Source organism: Colletes gigas, unplaced genomic scaffold, assembly GCF_013123115.1.
Source record: "Colletes gigas isolate AHSC1104 unplaced genomic scaffold, ASM1312311v1 Colletes_gigas_Sc00005, whole genome shotgun sequence".
Lineage (NCBI taxonomy): Eukaryota > Metazoa > Arthropoda > Insecta > Hymenoptera > Colletidae > Colletes > Colletes gigas.
In genome coordinates this window covers 7,454,807-7,476,290 of record NW_025106634.1, presented here as the reverse complement: position 1 = coordinate 7,476,290, position 21,484 = coordinate 7,454,807, and the positions used below count along the sequence as shown (strand labels likewise).

General features: G+C 44.7%; 2 protein-coding genes across 4 annotated transcripts; one reads left to right on the top strand and one right to left on the bottom strand.

The window, feature by feature from the left end:
- The first annotated feature begins 246 nt into the window (after positions 1-246).
- LOC122395161 (E3 ubiquitin-protein ligase NRDP1) lies at positions 247-3,312 on the top strand. 3 transcript variants are annotated; one of them, XM_043392538.1, is made up of 4 exons: positions 247-312; positions 1,457-1,613; positions 2,089-2,676; positions 2,750-3,312. In XM_043392538.1, exons 2-4 carry the CDS (start codon positions 1,524-1,526, stop codon positions 3,017-3,019), a joined length of 948 nt encoding a protein of 315 aa, XP_043248473.1. In that variant the 5' UTR covers positions 247-312; positions 1,457-1,523; the 3' UTR covers positions 3,020-3,312. The 3 variants fall into 3 exon arrangements, with proteins under 3 accessions (XP_043248473.1, XP_043248472.1, XP_043248474.1); XM_043392537.1 differs by having other exon boundaries at positions 2,071-2,676; XM_043392539.1 differs by lacking the exon at positions 247-312 and having other exon boundaries at positions 1,477-1,613; positions 2,063-2,676; positions 2,750-3,310.
- Positions 3,313-4,982: 1,670 nt separating this feature from the next.
- Positions 4,983-21,367, bottom strand: LOC122395123 (laminin subunit alpha). Its single transcript, XM_043392481.1, has 20 exons — positions 20,804-21,367; positions 18,944-19,090; positions 17,307-17,714; positions 17,028-17,241; positions 16,714-16,923; positions 16,365-16,637; positions 16,148-16,285; positions 15,612-15,884; positions 15,234-15,533; positions 14,980-15,138; positions 11,813-14,892; positions 7,903-11,577; positions 7,242-7,779; positions 7,054-7,149; positions 6,760-6,960; positions 6,439-6,605; positions 6,107-6,349; positions 5,794-5,953; positions 5,488-5,715; positions 4,983-5,383 (listed from the first exon to the last, which is right to left on the bottom strand). The coding sequence occupies exons 1-20, from the start codon at positions 21,017-21,019 to the stop codon at positions 5,115-5,117; spliced, it is 10,995 nt and encodes a 3,664-aa protein (XP_043248416.1). The 5' UTR covers positions 21,020-21,367; the 3' UTR covers positions 4,983-5,114.
- Between the last annotated feature and the right edge of the window lie 117 nt (positions 21,368-21,484).

Genomic DNA, 21,484 nt, shown 5'->3' with positions numbered 1-21,484 from the left:
TATCATGATATTACAAAAAGATAGGTATAACAGGAGTCAGAATATTTTATACTGAGCTGAATCCAAAGGTTGCCTGTTTATAATTATTGTGTCAAAATGTAAAAATTGATACGCGACGCTTAGCTTTGCGCTCACGTTGAATCTACGACTCGGGATTTAGCCAGGTGCGCGCGCCACTGGTCCGTGGGAAGGGGGACCGCATGGTACGGTGATCGATCGCGCATGGCAGTTGATCGGTAGTGTTACCAGCCGGCAGATCGGTGCGCGGAGGAAGCTGCCCCTCCACTTATGCACACTAATCCACAACCACGTGTACGTGAGCTCTGGTACTTAGGATAGCTTCGGGGATTGGAGAAAGATGGCGCAGTTGAGCCTTTCCCTGTCACTCTCGAACAGCTGAAATCCTACTTGCGTCAACCGGCATACGATTTCGAGTCTCAACTGCCCAGGTATTCTTATTTTCCAATCTATGGATACCTTACACTATTACACTATAAACGAGGTACAGAATAGACTTATCGTTTAATGTGTCGTGCTTGATTCCAAACAATTAGCGTTGTATTTGTAAACAAAATGGTAACCCTGTACACATCGTACGGGGTGAGGCTTCTTATGATTTTTAGCTTTACCGATTTCAGTAGCTCTAAAATTACTGATATTTTATGAGGTTGATATATCAGTTCATGTGTCACGAAGTCACATTAAACGATAATCCTATTCTGTACTTCGTTTATGGTGTAATAGGTATCCATAGATCGGAAAATAAAAATAGCAGTCGAGACTCGAAATCGTATGCCGGTCGACGCAAGTCGAATTTCAGCTGTTTCGAGAGCGAGAAAGAAATGTTGAAATTTCAAAGGAAAAATTCATATTTTGATAAATACATGCATTCCTTACACGCATACAATAAATATAAATCCAATCGATGTTGCAATTAAGGCTAAAGGACCCTAAACCAAATTTATTTTATTAGATGACTTCGTCGGTATCCTTTCTAGGCCTATGTCTCCTCCGATCTCCGCTAAAAGTTTCGATACAACTCTATCACTTGCAATCATTAATAATAATACAATAAAGTTATATTTATAAATTCATGTGTTTTATATGTATAATTAATTAACGTTACATAAGAACTGTGCATTATCTATTTTTAAAACGTTCAAATAACATTGTACATCTGCCGACATTCGTAGTCGGTACATAACAGAAGAGACAACAAAAATTTAGGCCATGCGACCCCATAAAAGGCTTAACCGAGCGAGCTCTACGATTATTTACAATAACGGATAATCGTATATCATAAACTCGTTCAATTTCGATTTAATAAGAGCTCAAATTGTTGATACGTTTATATGAATCGACCATTGACGGGTTGCGTGTTACTCGTGAAAAGTAACGGTATAATTCACGAGCTTTCACGTCGAACGCCATCGAATTTGTGATTCTGGATCCACAGTGTCTCTCGAAGGAAAGACTCGTCGTCACTGCGTACGAGGACGAGTGATTTGTCGCGAGCACGCATTATGGGGTTCGATGTGAACCGATTTCAGGGCGAAGTTGACGAGGAACTAGTTTGTCCGATATGTTCCGGCGTTTTGGAGGATCCAGTCCAGGTATTATTTTCTGTTTCGTTCGTTAATGTTACGAATGCTCTCAATGAACCAATTTCGTGCGTTTACACGAAATTAACCTCACTTTTTCATCCTTCTTTCTTTCTGTTCGGTAATGCACCATTTTTATTGATCAACGGTAAATACTTTTAAAGTTACATTAGCATTTGTTTCTCTTCGTCGCACCGAGTGTCTTTACTTATTTCGTAGAAAGTATTCGTTAGAATTTTGTATCGATCTCATAACGTCAGGCAGTCGTTTGAATTTTTATAGGTTCCATTCTGTCATAATGTTCGTAACTATTGTTTTCATTATTCTGTTTATCACGTGAAGGGAATAAATAATTTTCTTTCATATTTCTGAATAACTTGTACAGGATATTCATGCATGTTTGTTGTGTAACATTAAATATGATAATAAAAGTTTTGTAAAATGTTTGGTTTGGTTTAAAGACTGGTAGGTGAGCAATATGTTGCAGGCACCTGTATGCGAGCACGCTTTTTGTCGTACATGCATTAACGAATGGATAAACAGACAACCTACCTGCCCCTTGGACCGTACACCAATTACATCTGCTCAACTCAGAGCAGCTCCAAGAATTCTTCGAAATCTTCTGGCCCGTCTATGTATTAGTTGTGATAATATTATGTATGGATGTCAAGTAATAGTTAAGCTTGACAGTTTGGTATCACATTTAGAACAATGTGAATATAATCCCAAGAGACCTATGCTTTGCGAGCAAGGATGTAGTCTTATTATTCCTAAAAATGAGTTAAAAGATCATAACTGCGTGAAGGAACTCAGAAACATTATTCACTCGCAGCAACAAAAACTTGCTGATATGAAACGTGAACTGGGTGAACAACAACTTCAAATAAACGAGCACAAAAGAGAAATACACCTTTTGAAAGATTTTATGAGAGCATTGAGAGTTTCAAATCCTGCGATGCGAGTCATTGCCGATCAAATGGAGAGGGACGAAGTTGTAAGATGGTCTGCTACTCTTCCACGAGCAAGAGTGACAAGATGGGGAGGAATGATTTCTACACCAGACCAATCGTTGCAGGTATAGTGAATTATGAGTTACTTGTTGGATAATGTTAATCAGTTTTAGTAAATAATGAAACATAATGTTATAGACGATGATAAAAAGAACTTTATCAGAGTATAATTGTCCACCTCATGTAATCGATGAGTTAATGGAGAATTGCCATGAAAGAAAATGGCCTCCAGGCTTAAATTCTCTCGAAACTAGACAGAACTCTAGACGGCAATATGACAGTTATGTTTGTAAAAGAGTTCCTGGCAAACAAGCAGTGTTAGTTCTCTATTGCGATAACACGCACATGCCAGAAGACATGATGGTCGAACCTGGGTTAGTTATGATTTTTGCACATGGTATTGAGTAATATTTATATCAATACTATGCACATGCCAAGATATTTTGATGTCCATCTATTTTGTTGTTTGTTACATTCACCATGATTAATTATCACGGTGTATGGAATATCTTTATACTTACTATGTGCAGATACCAGGATATTCGTTTAATATATCATGCATTTGAAATGCAGGATATCTTTTCAAAAGTATTGAAAGGAACAAACGACGTATGCCTTTTGTGATAAACAATTGTACAGACACAATTGCCACATACAAAAATCTAATTGAATGTCTAGATCGTTATACTGTGATATACTATTTCATCGAGAAAGTTCCTGAAATTGCTTGATAAATAGTGAACAATTGTTTAATTGTCTTAAATGATTCTATATGTACATTTCTATAAATTTAATTTTTTCGTTCGTCTATACTCGACGAAATAACTATTTGTCAACTATTTCAGGAAATTTTATATATACATAGAAGTCTGTAAGCGTTTTATTATAATACTTTAGATATGTAAGAAACAATAAATAGAAATTATCGATATGATAATTACTACTACATATTAAGATCTGAATGTGTTCTAAAATATAAGTATCAAATGTCAGGAAGAGGAATCTTTTCTTCCTTTCTTAACGTTATTTATATGATTTTAATAAAACATTTCAAAATACGTACAATGAAATAAGCAAACTATACAACGATTATTTGAATAAACCAATGTACTCTAAGCGAAAACGGCCATAACTATAGTATACAATTTTCAAGTTTTATTAGAATACTATCTACAGATATGACGTACATTCTTTCTCCAAATGTATAGTTTCTGGATAATAGTTACAACTTGGTACAAGTAGTAATTTAGAATGATCACACTAACAATGACGAATTTTTTTAATGTCTTAAATATAATTTTTTTAAACAGAAGTACTAAGAATATAACTACTTACTTAATTTCAAATCTCTGTTCTTTGGTTCTTTCTAAATTTTCTTTGTAAAATTAAATCTTCGTGTTTCTCGTTATTTCTGTCAGTGCCGACGGTTTTATATGGAAGGAAGTCAAGATTAATTATGCGAAGGAATTACATAAAATACTGTAAATATAAATATATATTTAAACATTATACATCCTTAGATCTTGATGCATTAAGCATTGAAAAAGCTATGCATACTAAAAAATTGTAGGCAATTTTTATACAGGTTGATAGTTATAACTATAATAAATTTGATTTTTATGTATTATAAGTCATTTAATGCATACTTGATTTTTTTTTTTTATTTGCACATGGTAATACTACATCATTTTCAAACTCTATAATGGGTGTGTTACTAAGAAGTATGCAATAAAAATAAGTGACAAATTACATGAAGTATTGCATCCTCGATACACTATAACGTGTTCTCAAAGTTTTACATATCTCGTGACTATAACTTTTTTTTTTTACTTATCCTAAAATATAGTTCATAGTATAAAAAAAAAGGTTGGTTCTGTAAGCATCGCATTCTTAATTATATTACTTTATTAACTTCTGTATTAATTTCCCTAGATGTTTCTATTTTTACTACGAGAAGATCGTGTAAGTACTTTTCAAAGTCCGATAATTTATCTAACGCGAATTAATTAAGTCGGTTTATTTCTTTAAATAATAGTTGATGAATATAGTAAAGATGGGCGAGTCTGCCTTCCATCGTAAAATATGGGAGACGCGTAACGACGTTCAGTCTTTCAGAATTTTATTTTTATGTAGCGTTTTCAAAGAAATTTTACATAAACACTGGGAACATTCGACAATTTTCTTGAAATCTTAATTTTTTAAGATACGGCATTCAATGTCCGACAATTCCAATTTGTTTTTTTATTATTTCGAACACTTTAAATACTAAAATATACATTTTTACATAAAAAAAAGAATTGATAGGAATCGTTCAACTTTATAAATTGAAAATTTATTTGGTAATTCTTTCGAGTCTCGTAAAATATTTTTTCCCTGTTGTATAATAATTAGTTCGTATCATTCGAATATTTAAAAAGATTTAAAATTTATTTACTAAAAAAAATTGCAATGCTACGTTAATTTTTTTTAAAGCGCACTTTTAAGTTATAGATCTTTGAATTACTTATATCGTCGGACATACGCCAACAGTAACTTGCCCATAAGCACGTTCTGGATCCAGGCGTATAGGTATCATATTGATGTGAATGTTTGTGATACATCCAACGTATTGTGCTTGCGAGGTGCTTCCTCGTAGCCTCTTTCCAAGCATCAGGTGACCACCGATGAAGATAGGATGCTTCGACTGAACTCTGGCCACATTTTTGCCACCGATTCCTGGCGGGGCTGCTTTGTGGTCCACCGACAAGATTACAGAATTCTTCTGCTTGACAGCTGTACAAAACAGATTAAAAGGTATACGTTACTCTTTCTTTAAACAAATTTTTTAAAGTCATTGTTAGTATCAAAAGATAGTTTTTTTTGACAAGTTGTATTACCTCGAATATTGTGCCAGTTGCCATCGCACAGGGAACTTGGGTTCGTGGGTTCGAAGGAAGTCTCTATCGAACCCTTTGCTGTTTTCACCAGAAACTTCACGGTTCCGTTAATCATTTCCAATACTATGTAATCTCGCCTTCCATGAACAGACAACAAGTGACCGGAAGTGGAACGTGGCTTAATATCCATTTGAATGTCAACCGTTCTGTCGACCGTGAATTTATCCACTGAAATCGTACGGTAGATGAAATCTTCGTATTAATGTTCAACATCCAATGGAATATACGATAGTATAGAATACGTACGTGCTTTGAACAAATTGCTACCGTTGCCCGGGTAGAAGAATAATCCTGGTTCGACCCGTTGTGAACATGGAATCACGCCTACATTGTTTATCGGTTCACCGACCGGTTGACCATTTACCATAAAGTTTCCTAGGCATCCGTTGAATGTTTGGTCCGTTCCCTGAATCAAATGAGAATTAGTTTTTTGATTGAAAATCGGTGAAACGCTCGTCGTAAGAAATTAGAAGTTGCGGTCGAGACTATCGCTTAAGACTAACGAGTCTGACCACTTTCTACCATCGTCCTTTATATGATAAATCTTTGGTCTCCTTACAGTCATGTTATACACTTTGCCGGATACGTCTCTCAACACTCCTCCCACATAGAACGGCGGGCTCGCGTTCATGGTTGTCCTGTCGCCTTCGGAATATCCGGTAACCAGTGGGTCTTCGTCGACGATCAGTTCGCCCATGTTACCTTTTCTCTTGAATATGACTATGTGCCATCGGTTGTCGTTTATTTTTTTCTCGCTGATCAGCAAAGCGGGCCCGCTTCCACAGTCGAATTTGTAATGAATCTAGAAAGAATAGAGGAGACGTAAAGTAACAGTATAAACAATTAGGACGTAGAGTAACAGTATAAAAAATTTTATTATGGACAATGTACCCTTCCACTGCTGACGTACACGGCGATTAAACTCTGATCGTTAGTATTCAAGGTGAAAAATATAATTCCTTCTTCGGCCATGGTTTTAACGTCAATTTGGAAATCGTAGTCGTTCTTGTATCTCCCGTTCAGAGATCTGTACTCCAACCTGCTATTTCTTGCAGTGCCTGAAAGTATCATTAACGATCACTTTGGCAGTTTAATGGAGCTCGTAGATCAAAAAAGTTTTTGTCAGAATAACGTTCTTAAATATTTAAAATTTCTATGTGAAGGTTCGTGGACCTCCAGATATCTATCTACGGCTTCATTGGTAAATCGTACCGAATCTCCAGGCATTGTACAAATCAGGATCAACCGCTGGGTAGTAAGGCAACCGGCATTGATCCACGTATATCGGTGTCGGTCTTTGGGTCAAGGTTGTGGGTTCGGCGGTTGTAGTTTGTTCATCGTGATAGTGACCACGTCCCTCTAGATTAGGTTCCTCTTCGTCTGTTTCGTTCTCCAAATCAACGTCGACTACATCTATCGAGACCGGATGACGAGATCACAGATTAGATTGCTGGACTAAATACCGCTGATAATATGTGTATCGTTAACAATAAATATCGTGCTTACTGATCTGTGTAGATATTTCAAGATTATCGTCTAGACTTTCCGTAGGCAACAAAGGGGGTAACACATCTGGTTCCGGTTCGGTTATCGACGGTATAGCTACAATAAACATATCGTGGATATCGGTTACGAACAATTGTAGTAAAAAATAAAATCGTTAACGTATTGTTCATGCGATAAAGTCTACGTACACGATGGATCGCCACCTTTGCACTTTCCTAAGAAAGCGTTGGGTCGTTCGGTCGTGTTCGCGAAATTAATAATGGCGCCGTTGAGCGTTGCATCCCCGATGCAACCGACAAACGGAATCATTGAACCGGTTTGAGGAATACCGAAGGTAATTGGCAGTCCACCGATGTACATGCTGCCGTAAGGTACGAGCAACGGGGGCGGTTCGAAGTCGGTGTTGTAGTTCTTCGTGTCGTCGATGTCGAGTTTCAAAGAGTCCAACGAGTGGGTGGCTGTGACCACGTGCCACTCGTTGTCGTTGAACTTGATCCCCGACAAACTCGTCCTCAATTCCTTGCCCTGGCTATTAAAGACCAGAATACCGTCCACCAGCGACAGGAAGCTAACCGCGCCTGTACTTTGATCGGTTATGTAGAAGATCAAACCGTCGTTCGCCAGAGTCTTGAACTTGAGGTTTACTTGTAGGGTGTCCGGTACAGAAATGTTGGGCCATTTTACGTAACCGGACGTGTACTCTTCGAAAGACACCAGACTGGCGAACTAGGGACAGGTATAATTTGGATAATAAGGTACAAGCATTCGATTAGCAATAAAAAGTTTGAAGTATGGAAGAATTAATAACATAGAAATTTCAAATGTTTTGCAGAATAAATAAATGATTACCCTCGCTGGACAGCCAGGAATAACTCCGAACGCTTGAACGTTGCGCGTCAAGTCGATCACCGTTTCTAAGATGACCACTTCGTCGATGCAGCCCTCGAAACCCTCGTTGGTCACAGGATCGTAAGGATGCTTGGCATTCGGTGGATAGCCACCAAAGTAGATATGATCGGAGGACACCAAAGTTTTGCTGTTTCCTATCGCCTCGTTCTTCATTATGTCGAAACCGTCGACCTTGAGAACGCCCATTCTCTCGAATCTAAGAGCCTCCAGGTTGTGCCAGTTTCCGTCGTTGTATTTGTTCAACGATCTTAGACTGGTCTCTCCGTCGCCAAGATCGTACTGGTATAGTACATGACCGGCTCTCATCTCCATGGACAGGAACTGTTTACCCTTTCCCATCAAATATATCAGCCCGTTCTCCGCGAACGTTTTGAAATTCAGTTTGATGCTGAACTTTCTGTTGTCCGGCGATATCTGGAAGTTCCTCTTGCTCAGGATCGCGTATCCGTGTCTGTCGAATCTGTACCCGGTGCTCGGTTGGAAGTTGATCAATTTGTCCCTCTCGATCGCGGCCTTCTGGTTGTTCTCTCCGTCCACAAAATTCCAGAATGATACGGGTATCTCGCCTATCACGAGCTCCTCCATCTCGCCCTCGAACGAGGATGCCGTAACCGCGTTTTGCATGTTGAAGGACGAGGGATAACCGCCGACGAATAACTTCGAGTGTTCTTGGTCCACGTTGAATATCGAGTACGAGCCCGGTAACGCGTGTCCCTTTTCATATAATCGATGTTTCCCCTCGCCGATGTCCTCGCGGACAATCAGTTTCACGTTTTTACCCGTTCTGTCGACGATTATCTGCCGCCAGACGTTGTCCGATACGAACTTGTTGTTGATGATTTTCTCTGGGCCGGATCCCAGGTCCATGATCAATACCGGATACCCGCTCTCGATCAAAAGGGCCATGAAATCGTGCGTCTTTGACCGTGGCACTTTCGTGTTCTCCTCGTTGCCGAGATACAACAGGAAACCATTGGTGTTGTTCGTTCTGAAGTAAAGGGAGACTTTGGTGGACGTAGCCAGCAGAGGTAGACTTTCAGGATTTTTCAATTCGAGCGTGGTGTTTCTGTAGAACGTCAGACCAAATTTAATGCGGTCCGCCAATTCTCTAGCGTTCGCGATCTTGTTCTTCAACGCTTTGATCTTGCCCTGCAGATTCTTTCCTCGCGTGTCGATCACCTTTTGGTTGTCGCTCAAATCGTCCAACAGTTTAGTAATTTGCGGAAGATACGTGTCGACTATGATATCGAGCTGTTTCTTCGCTTGAGACACGTCGCGTATCGATTCCGAGATATCCTTGGAGAGTTGCTTGGTCTTCTTGAGGTCTTTTGGTATCTTACCAACGTCGCGGTTCATGCTATTGATGGACGCGTTGATGTTATGCTCGACTTGAATGGCCAGGTTCATGGCATCCTGAGCGACCATCGAGGAGGGCGACGGAAAGCCGGTAAGAACCTTCTCGATGTTGTCTAGGAGCTCTTTGTTGCGCTTGTTCTCAGAAAAAATTGAGGTGGCGTCCATTTGAGCGTTCTCCAAGTCATATTTCGGTTGTCCAGTCTTCCTCAAGGTCTCCTCGGCCGATCTCAACAAATCCAGCGACTCGTTTCGCGAATCCCACATCCTTTTCTCCATCCCGTCTGACAAACTGGTGGCATTATTGGCAGCATCCGTGGCGTCCAGAGCTGCTTCGCGTGCATTCTCAATAGCCGTCCAGATGTTTCTATACGCGGAAACAGCTTTAACAGCGTCCGTGTTCCTCGTGTCGGTCAACAGACTATCCAGGTCCAAGGATCGGTTGTAGAGATACTCTGCATTCTCGCGCGCCATCTGAGACGGATCCAACAGGTCCATCAGCAGTTTGTCGTTCCGCAGAATCGTCGTGTTCAATGTCTCCATAGAATCGTCCGCCGCGTCCCTAATCAGCATCTCCATATTGCGTGTCGCGATCTCTATACACTCGGTGGCGTTTCTGTTGAGCTCCTTGCCAGCGATCAAGTCCTCGTTCGCCTCAGCGGTTGCGTTCTTCACCACGTCGAAATTACCGGTCTCAGCCGCGATTCTATTCTCTTGGTTCAGCTTGTCGACCATGTTGGCCAGTTCCTGAACGTTCCAAGTGATGTTCAGAAAGTCGTCCATCTTCCCGGTCACGTGTTTAATCTTCTTGCTCAGATCGTTCGCTATGGTGAACAACTCGCTGACGGGCATATTGTACTCGAACATCTTCGACACGAGGATATTGGCCTGGTCGACTTGGTCCGTCGCGCGATCGCGGAAATTTACGAACGACACTTCCTGGATCCTTCTCAGGAACTCCTCGGCCTCTTTCAACGCGCTGTCCACCTTGGCGCTCGTGCCCAATTCGATGTTCAGCGCCAACGACTCCACTTCGGAGACGGTGGTCTTTACGAACTCTATTTCCTTCATCACGTCCGACTCCAAGTAATTCATGTCCTTCAGGGTGTTCTCGGACGCGAGCTTCCACTTGACGCTGTCCTCCGCGGTGAAGTCGATCTCGCGTTTCTGGTTCGAGAACTCCGACTCCAGCAGCTTCACTTCTTGCTGGAGGGGCAAGAAGTTCACTCTGCTGGGATCGAGGAGCTTCACCTTCGGATCTAGGTCGTTCGCCGTGTCGTTGATGAACTTGAGTCTCTGTGTAGTGAAGTAACTTTCCGCGACTGTGCTGTACTCTTTGAACACCGGGTCCAACTGGTTCGACAAGTAATCGGTGACGTCCAACAAGTCCCCGGTGCACGAGTCGCAGGCGAAACATCCCTGCCCCGGAATCAGGACGTGTCTGTACGGACAATGGTCGCATTTCTCGCCGATAACGCCCGGAAGGCAGGTGCACTGCCCGGTGGTGGTGTTGCAGGACACCCCGACGGAGTATCCGGTGTTGCATCCGCACGAGGTGCATCCTTCCGGCCCGTAGTTCCAATATCCTGGAATGCACTGGTCGCATCTGCGTCCAGTGACCCCTGGCTTGCACTTGCATTGTCCGGTGTTCTCGTCGCATTGACTGCTCTCGGAAGCTAGATCGCAGCTACAGGCTTTGCATCCGTCGCAGCTGTTGTAGCCGTAATGATCGACCTCGCAACTGTCGCATCGGTCCCCGACCACGTTCTCGCGACAGAAACACTTCCCGGAGAAGCTGTCGCAGTGCTCCATTCCGCATTCCTCGCACATACAGTTCCGACAATCCTTCTTCTGGATGGCGTCGCCGTAGAATCCGGGCGCGCACAGGTTGCAAGCCTCGCCGTACGTGTTGTTCAAGCAATGCAAACATTCCCCGGTCACGGAGTCGCAGGAACCCACTTGATTCGTGTCGATGTTCCCGGAACACTCGCAGGGTTTGCAATAGTCCTCGTAGATCTCCGGGTTCCCGTAGTGCCCGGAGGCGCAGAATTGGCAACGGGCGCCGTAATAACCCGGAAGACAATCGCAGCTGATCTTGTTCCCTTCCTCGTTCACCTCGCAACCGGTCGCGAAGTTGTTCGAAGGTACGGGAAGGGGACAAGCGCAGATCAGACAGTCAGTTGGTGTTCCACCGGTCGCGTTCCCGTAGTATCCCTTCTGGCAGAACTCGCAATGGTCCCCGGTGGTGCCGTCCTTGCAATTCTACGACGAGAAGATTTGTTACAATTAAGAATAACTGTAAGAAATATATATATTAAGTCATCTCATAAGTAGTGTATCTCGGCGATGTGTATATAGAAACTTCTTTCTAGATAGACGGGATAGATGGATATAGATGGGAAAAGGTCATCGAAACTGATGGTTAATATATCGATGATTGAAAATAAATGTCACCGTCAAAAAACGACATTACTTATGGGATGACCTAATAATTTACCAAGCATATCCCGGTCTGAACGTCGCAAGTGTCGGCGTGCTCGTTGCACTCGCAACGAACGCATCCTCCATAGGGTCCGGATTGCACCCTGTAGTATCCAGGCGCGCATTCCTCGCAGGAAAGTCCTTGATAGTTGGGCGGGCATTGGCACTGCTCGACGCTGCTCGCCAGAACGTTATATTGGGGCGAATAAAACTCCGTCGTTACGTCCAGAAACACGTAGGACAAAGAGGCCCTGATGCTAGGATTCCAATAGGTAGCTCGGATGTGCATGCCTTGGAGGTTCTCGAGCACCACCATGAGTTGTTCTCTGGTGGCGCTGAGTCGATTGTGGGTCAGGAAGTTCGTCTCGACCAGCTCCAGGGACGCCTGGAAATTCGTGAACGACGGTGGTTGCTCGTCGGCGTAGTAGAACAGCGTGGTGTCGTCGCCCTGAAGTATCAAATCTGCCGCGCTGACCGCGTTACCGAACGGCCCCGTGCTGTAATGAACCGTGTAATTCAGATACCCTCCGTAGGATGTTAGCTTCTGCCCCAAGTAAGTCTCCGGCGCGGAGAAGTAAACGACCTCTCCCAAAGTGTCGTTGCCGGTGAGACTGGTCACGACGGTCGTCCCGTTGATCGTTTGCGGGCTCGTCGATAAATAGGTCAGGTTCAGGCCCTTCTCCCTCGATACGGTGAGGCCCCAGTCGATCATGTCGGACACCTGAGCCCTGTACAGATACGCGGACAGGCATCTGGTGGTCTTCCCGAAACAGAAACACTTGGTGCAACCGTTCTCGTTGTTGTCCTGTATGTTGAACGTGCCGTCTTTGCACACGTCGCAGGCGGATCCTTGCACGTTCTCCTTGCACGAGCACTCGGCGGTGTATTGGTCGCAGATGTCGACGGTCGTGCCCCTGGTGTCGCAGTCGCATTTCTCGCAATGCGGGAACTGCGAGTAACCGGGTTGACATTTGTCGCACTGTCTGCCGACCACGTTCTCCTTGCACTTGCAGCTACCGTCCTGGAGATCGCACTGCATGTTGCCGTCGATCACGCCGAGGGGCGAGCAGTTGCACTCCTCGCAGCCGATTATCGGATGGAACCCGTACGTTTCCACCTCGCACTGGTTGCACCGTTCCCCGGTGACCCTCGAGGGGCAAATGCAAGCACCGGTCTCCGGTTCGCAGAGAGCTGTGCTCGGGCAATTGCACGGTTTGCAGTTCGGGAACCCGTAGAATCCTGTCTTGCATATCTCGCATCGTCTTCCTATGATATTAGGCTTGCACGGGCACTGTCCGCCGAAATTCTCGCACTGGAAGCTTATCGTGCCGTCGATGTCGCAGTTACACGGCAACGCGCGATTGTTGTAGTTGGCCGTCAACGAGAAGATCGAGTCGCGACAGAATCCCTCCTCGGTGATGTTTATGTGGAAATGATTGTACCCGCATTTCTTGATGAACTCCTTGGTCTGATCGAACTGAATCTTTTTCAGGATCTTCTCGTTGTATTGCTCGTTGGGGATCACGAGGATGTAATCGAGCCAGATCCCGTTTCCAACGCTCTCCTTGAAGGTGATCATGAAGTTCTCGATCAGCTGGAACCTGATGTTGCCGTCTGCTTGCCTCACGACGCTACGACATCCGCTGTTACTGGGACAATGGGGCAAGGCCATCTTCGCCTCGTAGAACTTCCCGTTCTGTACCAGAACGTCGAGCTCGTATTCCGGATAGTCCGGCTGATAATACTGCACGACGAACGTGTAGTCGCCGGGCTGGAAAACTTTGGCGTGAACGTCGACCATCGTGTTCTTGTCGTCCAAGTAGATCAGCTTGGTAGCGTTGTCGTAGATACCGCGAGGTTTGTCCGCGGATTCCGGGACCGTGCTGATGCTCTCGAACTCGATTTTCTTCGCGTCCGCGGCTCCGGGGAATTGACCCTTGACACACGTACCATCCTTTTTAACGCAAATCGATTTCGGCTTCACGTAGTCCAGAGACCATTGGTAGTACGGTATGGCCACGACGGAATCGATGGCAACGTTCGAAGCTGGTTCCCCGGTTAAAATCAAACTGATGTAATTCGAGGGAAAGTTCATGGCAGCGATCCTGCCGTAGGTGTCGGTCACGACTTGCCTGCAGATGCTCGTGTACTTGCAAGGGTACAGAATAGCTTTCCCTTTGCCAACGGTGTTCGCCTCTATGAGGAGCGTCGACGTGACGTTCTCGTACTTTGGCGTGATATACGTGACGAGTAACACGTGTGGACCCGGTTTCGATACTCTCAGGTCAAAGTGTATCTCTTCCTGTTTGTCGTTGATCAATGGAACCTCGTCTCTGCCGATCTCCTTGAGAATGTCCCTCTCGACGAAGTATTCGGTCAGAGGAATTCTGACGTTGTTCTCGTTCAGGAATCCGCCGGCCCCGTGGACGGAGTCGAACCTCATTAAATTCGGATAGCCGTAGTGACGGCAAAGTCCCTTGTAACCGACCTCGCAAGGGATGTTAACGTCTTGGGTTAAAATGGACGCCTCGTAATACTCTGATGGTAATAGCACGAAATAATCGAGAAAGAGGCTCTTTTTGGTGGTGATGCTGAAGGACCAACGGCCCGGATCCATCACCATAGGCGAAGGATGATTACCGTGTGCTCCAGCGACCGTCACGAACGAAGGTTTAACGGTTGGTTTAAAGTTCACTTTGAATTGCTGTTCCACCTCCGATGGGTTTTCGGGAGTGATCGTGATGGTGCCTAGTATCGGTTCGTTGTTCGGGTTCACGTATCTCAGAACCATTCGGTACAGCGACGATTTCTGGATGTAGACGGTCAGGATGATTTCGTCTTGAAGGGTGGAGAATACCGCGTACCCCTTCCAACTGTACCCCGGGAAGTGTTCCTCGGTGAAACCGTAACGAACCGGGCTGTTGCTTGGCGTTCTGCCATCCTCCGCTTCGTATTGGAACTGATGAAGAGTCGGGAAATAGTGAGCCTTCAGGGGTTCTTTGCAGGTGAGACCGGTGACACGTGGTTGACACTGACACTGGCCCGTCTGTTTGTCGCAGACGGAACTCACGGATCCACCGATGTTGCAGGCACAATCTGATCAAAGGAAAACGGTAAGACTCGACTAACACCCCCAAGACATGAGTATTCTCGGTAATTATGTATCGGTAGTTTTTAGAGTACCTGTGCAGCCGAAGAAGTTGCTCTCTTGAAGACTGTAAGTTCCATCCACGCACTCGTCGCAACTTCTACCCATTACTCCGGGTTTGCAGATACATTGGCCGTTCTTCGTGTCGCACTCGCCGATATTTCCAATAACGCCAGGTATGTTGCAGTGACATTCTTAAAAAAAAGAAATTAGAATACAGTGGAGCGACCTGTACGCGTACAGTGCCCGAATACCTTCGAATATTTCGTAGTTTCCGTCGAGCTCTCACCTTCGCAGCCCTGGGAATTGTAAGGTTGCAAGTTCCAATAGAGCGGCTTGCATTGATTGCATATCCTCCCTTCGACGCGGTCCTTGCATTGACAAAGCTCCCCGGCTGGCAAAGAGCCACATCCCTGGAAGGTCTCGAGAACGCCTGCTGGGTCGCAGTTGCATTCCTCGCAGGTAGGGAAATTATAGAAGCCCTCCTTGCACTGGTTGCACATGGCCCCGTCGAAATTGTCCCGACACTGACACTTACCCTCCGCGTCGCAGGAAGCGCCGATAGAGCCGTGGCTGTCGCAGTTGCAAGCTACGATAAATCCCAACGCGAGCGGTTTGAACGTATCTTTCAATGTACTTGTTCGTTAATTATTTTCGATGGATTTACCAGTGCATTCGGGATACATGTAATATCCAGGACTGCACTGATCGCAAGTCTTTCCAGCGAAGTTCGTGAGGCAGGAGCATTTCCCTGTGACGTCGCAGCTAACTGTGGACGATCCCACCGTGCTGCAGTTACACGGTCGACAATTCGGATAACCGTAATATCCGCTGACGCACTGATCGCATCTCGCGCCGCCGTATCCCTCTTTGCACAGACACGCTCCTCCTGATTTGTCGCAAATCCCAGGCTCGGTTCCGCGGGCATCGCAATTGCAATCTGACGAGGAGACAATCGTTATTACACAAAAGTGTTATTCGCAATTAACACTTTGACTGTCGTGTCACCCATATATGGGTGACAGAACTTTTAACAGTGAATCAAGTTGAAATGTTAAAGAAAAGAAATTTTAATGACGTTACGAAAGTAATTGCTACGACTGCTTTTAAGTTCTGTAATTTACAATTGCCTGAAATCAAAGTTTCAGTCTCGTAAACGATTTAAGAAAACGTGTTAAACGCGTTGACTTCTCAAATACGTACACGAGCAGATCGGATAGTTGAAGTAACCGTCCTCGCAAATGTCGCAGGTTCTGCCGCCGTAATTGTTCTTGCACGTACAGTTGCCGGAAACCACGTCGCAGATATCGTTGAAAGAACCCTGAGGATTGCATCTGCAAGCTGGAAATCATACATGGTTTTGATTCGTAGGAGTAATTGCATATCTAAAGCGAAGCAGCTGAGGAAAGTGGTTGCTTACGCAAACATTCGGGGAAGTTGTAGTAGCCTTCCGCGCAGAGATTGCAATAGTGGCCGGCATAATTAGGCTTGCAAGGGCAGGAGCCGTCTATCGCCTCGCAATAATCTCCGTCCGTTCCTTTGAGGAGACACTGGCAGGGTACGCAATTTGGATAGCCGTAGTAACCATCGTTGCAACTGTCGCAGTCGGGAGGGCTGTACTCCTTGCGACACTCGCATTTGCCCGTGGCGTCCGCGCAGTTTCCGGTCGAGTAAAACATGTCGCAATTGCAGGCTGTCGAGCAAAGATTAATCGATGTTTAAATTCAAAGCTAGAGAGTAATCGTCGATTTTATAGAGCGATCGCTTACGTTGGCAGACGTCGGTCACATTTAGAGGCTTGTCCCGCGGTCTGTAGAATCGTGACTTGCAGCGATTGCAGTTCACCCCCTCGGTGTTATCGCGACAGTTCTGACACACGCCGCCACCCTCGTAGTTGCCGCGAATGTCCAGAGACAGGTGGTTCTCGTCGATTTCCGGGTCGTACTTGCACTCGTCCGCGTGGCCGAAACAGTTGCAAGCTGATCATAAATATTCGAAGCTTTAATCAAAAGTAGGGAGAGCTGGTAGACTAAATTAGAACGACGATATAAAGGACTCGTTAGCTTTCTATGGTCCCTCTTACGTTCACACGTGAACTTCTTAGCTGTCGTGGACTGTCGCCATTTCTTTTGCTCGAACCCTTTGCAACAGGTCGCGCACTGAGGGCCACAGGTGTTATGCTGGCATCTGCAGAACAGCTTCTTGGGTAACTTGGGGTCCAACACGTCGCAGGTGTCCGCGTGGCCGTTGCACATGCATCGACCACCGATGCTGATGTCTTTGATCGAGTAGAAGTACTGAAACGCGATAAAAACAAATGAATTTGTTCGTTCGTTCGTAAAATCGAATTTAAAGCGCTTACCCTTCTGGTCACCGTCGGATCCTCCGTCATCAACGACATCAGGTGCCCCAACAGGTTCTTCGTCCTCAAGAAACGGATACGAACGTTCGTCGCTCTGGTCCACTCTTGCAATGCAGTCGAGTTGAAGTAGTTCTTCGCGGAGGGACGGTTGTTCAAAATCGAAATCGGTATCTCGCCGCCTTCCAGCGGCACGATTTGGGAATACTCCGTGGTGCAGATCACGCTGTCGTCCCTGGTTATGGGTTTGTAGCTGTCCACGCCGAAGTAAGTCAGACAATCGTTCGCGGTGTCGGAGAAGTATTGCCAAGGGGACCAAGTTTTCCCGTAGTCCTTCGATTTCTCGAGAATCCAAAGCCCTGGCCTCGGCGAGTTTGCCATTTTCACGTAGACGTACGCCACGTGGAATTCCTACAGGAAAGTTTACTGGATTATTTTGTTTATTTCTATTATATTCTATTCCTGTCGAGACTATGTATTCGATAAATATTCGACGATTTCGAAGTTGTTAACGATAGTGATAGAGCTTGGTATCATGAGTTGTCGAGTGAGTACTTGAGCATCGAATTGCTTGAAAATTATAAGAAATATCGGTGTTATATCATCTTTTAACGACAGTTGCTACACGAGGGATACGTTTTCTAGACTTTTAGACACCACGCGAGAGAGTGAGGCAAAAACGGAGGGCTGAGAAACAGATGTGTGGGGTTCGGGACTTTCGGAAACATTACGATCGTGCCTTCCTCCTGCATTCCCGGCACACATGGTCGGGAATGCAGGAGGAAGAGTACGCCAGCGCGGCGCAAACGAGTCCTTCTCGGAATCTGTTTAGCGAAAATACAATAACCCCCGTCACTGCTAACGAAAACGTCTCACCTATAGCTTCTTAACTATTACGACACTAGTATACGCAAGATATTTCGCGATGAATGTTCAAAAAAACAGTCAGGAAGCAGACTGTTCGACGTGCAAAAATGAATCAATTTAACGTTATTATTATTATTATTTATTAACTAATTTAATAAATAAAGAAATAACGATAAGAATACTTTTTGTTCTCGAGTCGTAAAATCAAAGATTACATTAGGATAAGGAAATATCGGTTTATCGATATTTGTATCGCTTCCCGGATCGGTGTATTAACAAAAAGAATATCTAAACGTCGTACCATATGCCCAGCTACCTAAAAACCGTGTTTTCTATTGTTCTCCGGAAGCAATGGGAAGATAATTCTTCGCCGCGTTGCAGGAAAACGCCTACCACGTGATAAAGCAATTTGTTACAGATAAAGTACTTATTCTACAAGCTCATTGTTTCCTGCTGTCGTCAACCCCCGCCCTTGCCCTCGCGCGCCTAATTTCTTAAAAATTTGTCAGCCGCCGAAACGAAGCAAACGATCGTTGCGCGCGAAATATCGGATCGTGATCGGTAGACTGCGGATGTTTACGCATTTATGGGAAATTTTAATTTTCAAAAAGCTACAGAATTTAGTTAATATGCAGGAATATAAGAAATACTTAAAGTAAGGTACGAATTATTATATCTAGGGGTTGAGACTTCTACAAAGCTCCAATTTCAATAATTTTGTTAACAAAAATATGAATCTGCATGAAGATCCGCAATTTCCTCGATATACTCACTTGTCCCAGGTTGATCGTCAGATTCACCTCGTTGTACTTCATACCCCTGGAAAGTGGAGGCGATTGCCACCAGGTTTCCATACCGTCGACCGCAAACTCCGGCGGATGCGTTTTCTCCGGGTTTTCCGAGTCGCAGAAATCGCATACCTGTGTACACGCATTAACGGCGTATTATACGCCACATTTTTATTGAGAATTACAACTCCAGTAGAGTTTAGAGCGGAAGTAGATACATTTTAAAAGAATTTACCAACGCGTCTGAAATAGAGGGCATTGAAGCTATTCTAGTTAATCTATATAATCTCGACCATGCAAGTAGTATCTAGAAAAATTCTACGAAAATATGCGAGGGTTTCTTTCGTGGAGTCTTTATGGGACACAGTCGTGTCAGTTAGACCGTTCGGAATTTGAAAAAAACGAGATGGTCAAGTGTTATCGAGAGGTCACCTTTATCAGCCGCTGCTTATCGGTCCTCTTACTTCTAGTGTACACAGCATTTTCTTTCGACCCTACACACAGATACCGTACACATAATACCGTACGAATGGCCATTGACCAGGCCCCCGTAACGTTACGAATCTTCCAATAATAGCAAATCCATCGCGTGCATCGCGAGAAACGTTTGTCGTTTCAACAAACACGAACCCGATGTTAAATGGCAAAGAAAGTTTCTTGTATTCCGTGGCAATGAAATCGTATGTATAATGAGTGATTAAACGAAGGTAGCAATATATGTGTATGTGAACGAGCAAAGGGAGGTACGTGCAGATAACACCGATCTATCTTACAACCCATTATTTGGTTTTCTTTTCCGTTCGAACAATTATTTAATATTTATCTCGAAACGAATGTCGAACGTTCGGTCTCGTTCTAAGAAATTTTATCTGAATTTGTTCTTTCGAGACCAAGAGTTTATCAATCTCGGCACAACCGACCGCTTACTCAACTACTTCCTCTTTCTTCCTTTTCACTTCTGACGTTGTAGATGCGCCCGGGAATAACAGAGAATAAATTCCACGATTCTCTGTCGAACACAGATCATTATCCGCGCTGAATAAATCTAAAGCTGAATATTTGAATGCAAATTATTCTGCAGCGAACTGCCCACCAATGTGGCTTTAATGATTGTTGGTATACGCGTACTACTATCTGGCTCTTGGAACTGCGATAAGAGGAGATCGCGCTAATCGTTTATATACGGACGAGCGTGAATGAAGTCATACGTGAAAGAAAGCCTTTCATTAATCGACGCGTGAATAGTGATCGCCGAGCAACGCCGAACCATGTGTTACGAATTATACTGTCAGCGAAACTCGAACAGTTATATAAACCTCGTTCCGTCGATGTTTAATCATCGGCAGACAAAGGTTGGGGTTTCTTGTATTACGCGTAAGTCTAGATGCAGATTATCCCTGTAATCCGAGAGGATAATCGCAGTCCTCTTCATAGAAAATTACCCCTGCACATTGACGTGAGAACGGCTTCTCGGCAAACTGAGTCACAGAACCTTTGCGGGTCGTTTCCAGACAATATTCCGAACGGTATTTTTTTTTTAAAGCATTCCAAGAATCACTCCAAAATAATCGAAACTATTCTACAGTCGTATGACTTGGTAAAAAAAAACGAGAACTTTTCGGCTGATTATTAAGAGCAAACTACTTTCTAAATAAAAAATTATTTTTATCTTTCGCGTATCGTTGCGAAATGGTCCCAACCGTGACAATCGACGAGTCTAAAAACGAACTAAATTAATAATTTCAGTGAAATAGGAGCGTGATAATTTATCGACTCGCTGTATCCATTGATCCATTGACTGTACGGGTCCTATAGATCCATTCGGTAGTGTGAACATAGGCATACCTGACCCTGTATCAGATTAATGTCCTCGTGCTGATCGGCGTTCGCGCCTACGAGCTTGCAGTAGAGCTCCGGGCCGGGGGTGTCGACGCCACACGTGGCCGACGCGACGATTTCTTTACCCTCGGCGAGATTAAAGTACGGCGGCGTAAGGATCTCGTTTCGCGCCTCGTGGACCAGAAGACCGGCCAACGAAATGATCAGCAACCACCTTGCCATTGTGACAGCGGACAGATCAGGTCCACCGCTGCCCCCGCCTCGCCTTCCTCGTTCTTAAGGGTTCCCGTGTACTTCTGGTATTCGAACAGCTATACGAGAGACTCCCGTCCTTTCCCTCTGTCACCCTTCTTTGTCCCTCTCCGACACTCTTTTTCTCTCCTCGGGAGAACGCGGCGAGAGAGACGCGGATGCTGATGGTGCTTGAGCGGCTTCTCGGTGCAGACTGACAGGCCGGAGGTCATCGAGGACCGGCGACCAGCGGTGGTAGAGGGGCAACGGGGGTGACGAGCCTAGAAGGATGACCCACACAATGTGTGGCACACACTTTAAAAACATATGCCATTCCGGTACCCCTATACACGTGCGGGGCGCTCTCTGCTCGCAAGGATCTACGGATCTATTTTGTCCTACCGCTCTCCTTGCAACCGAGTTACGTTAAAACGATCGTGAAAAATAAAAGAAGCA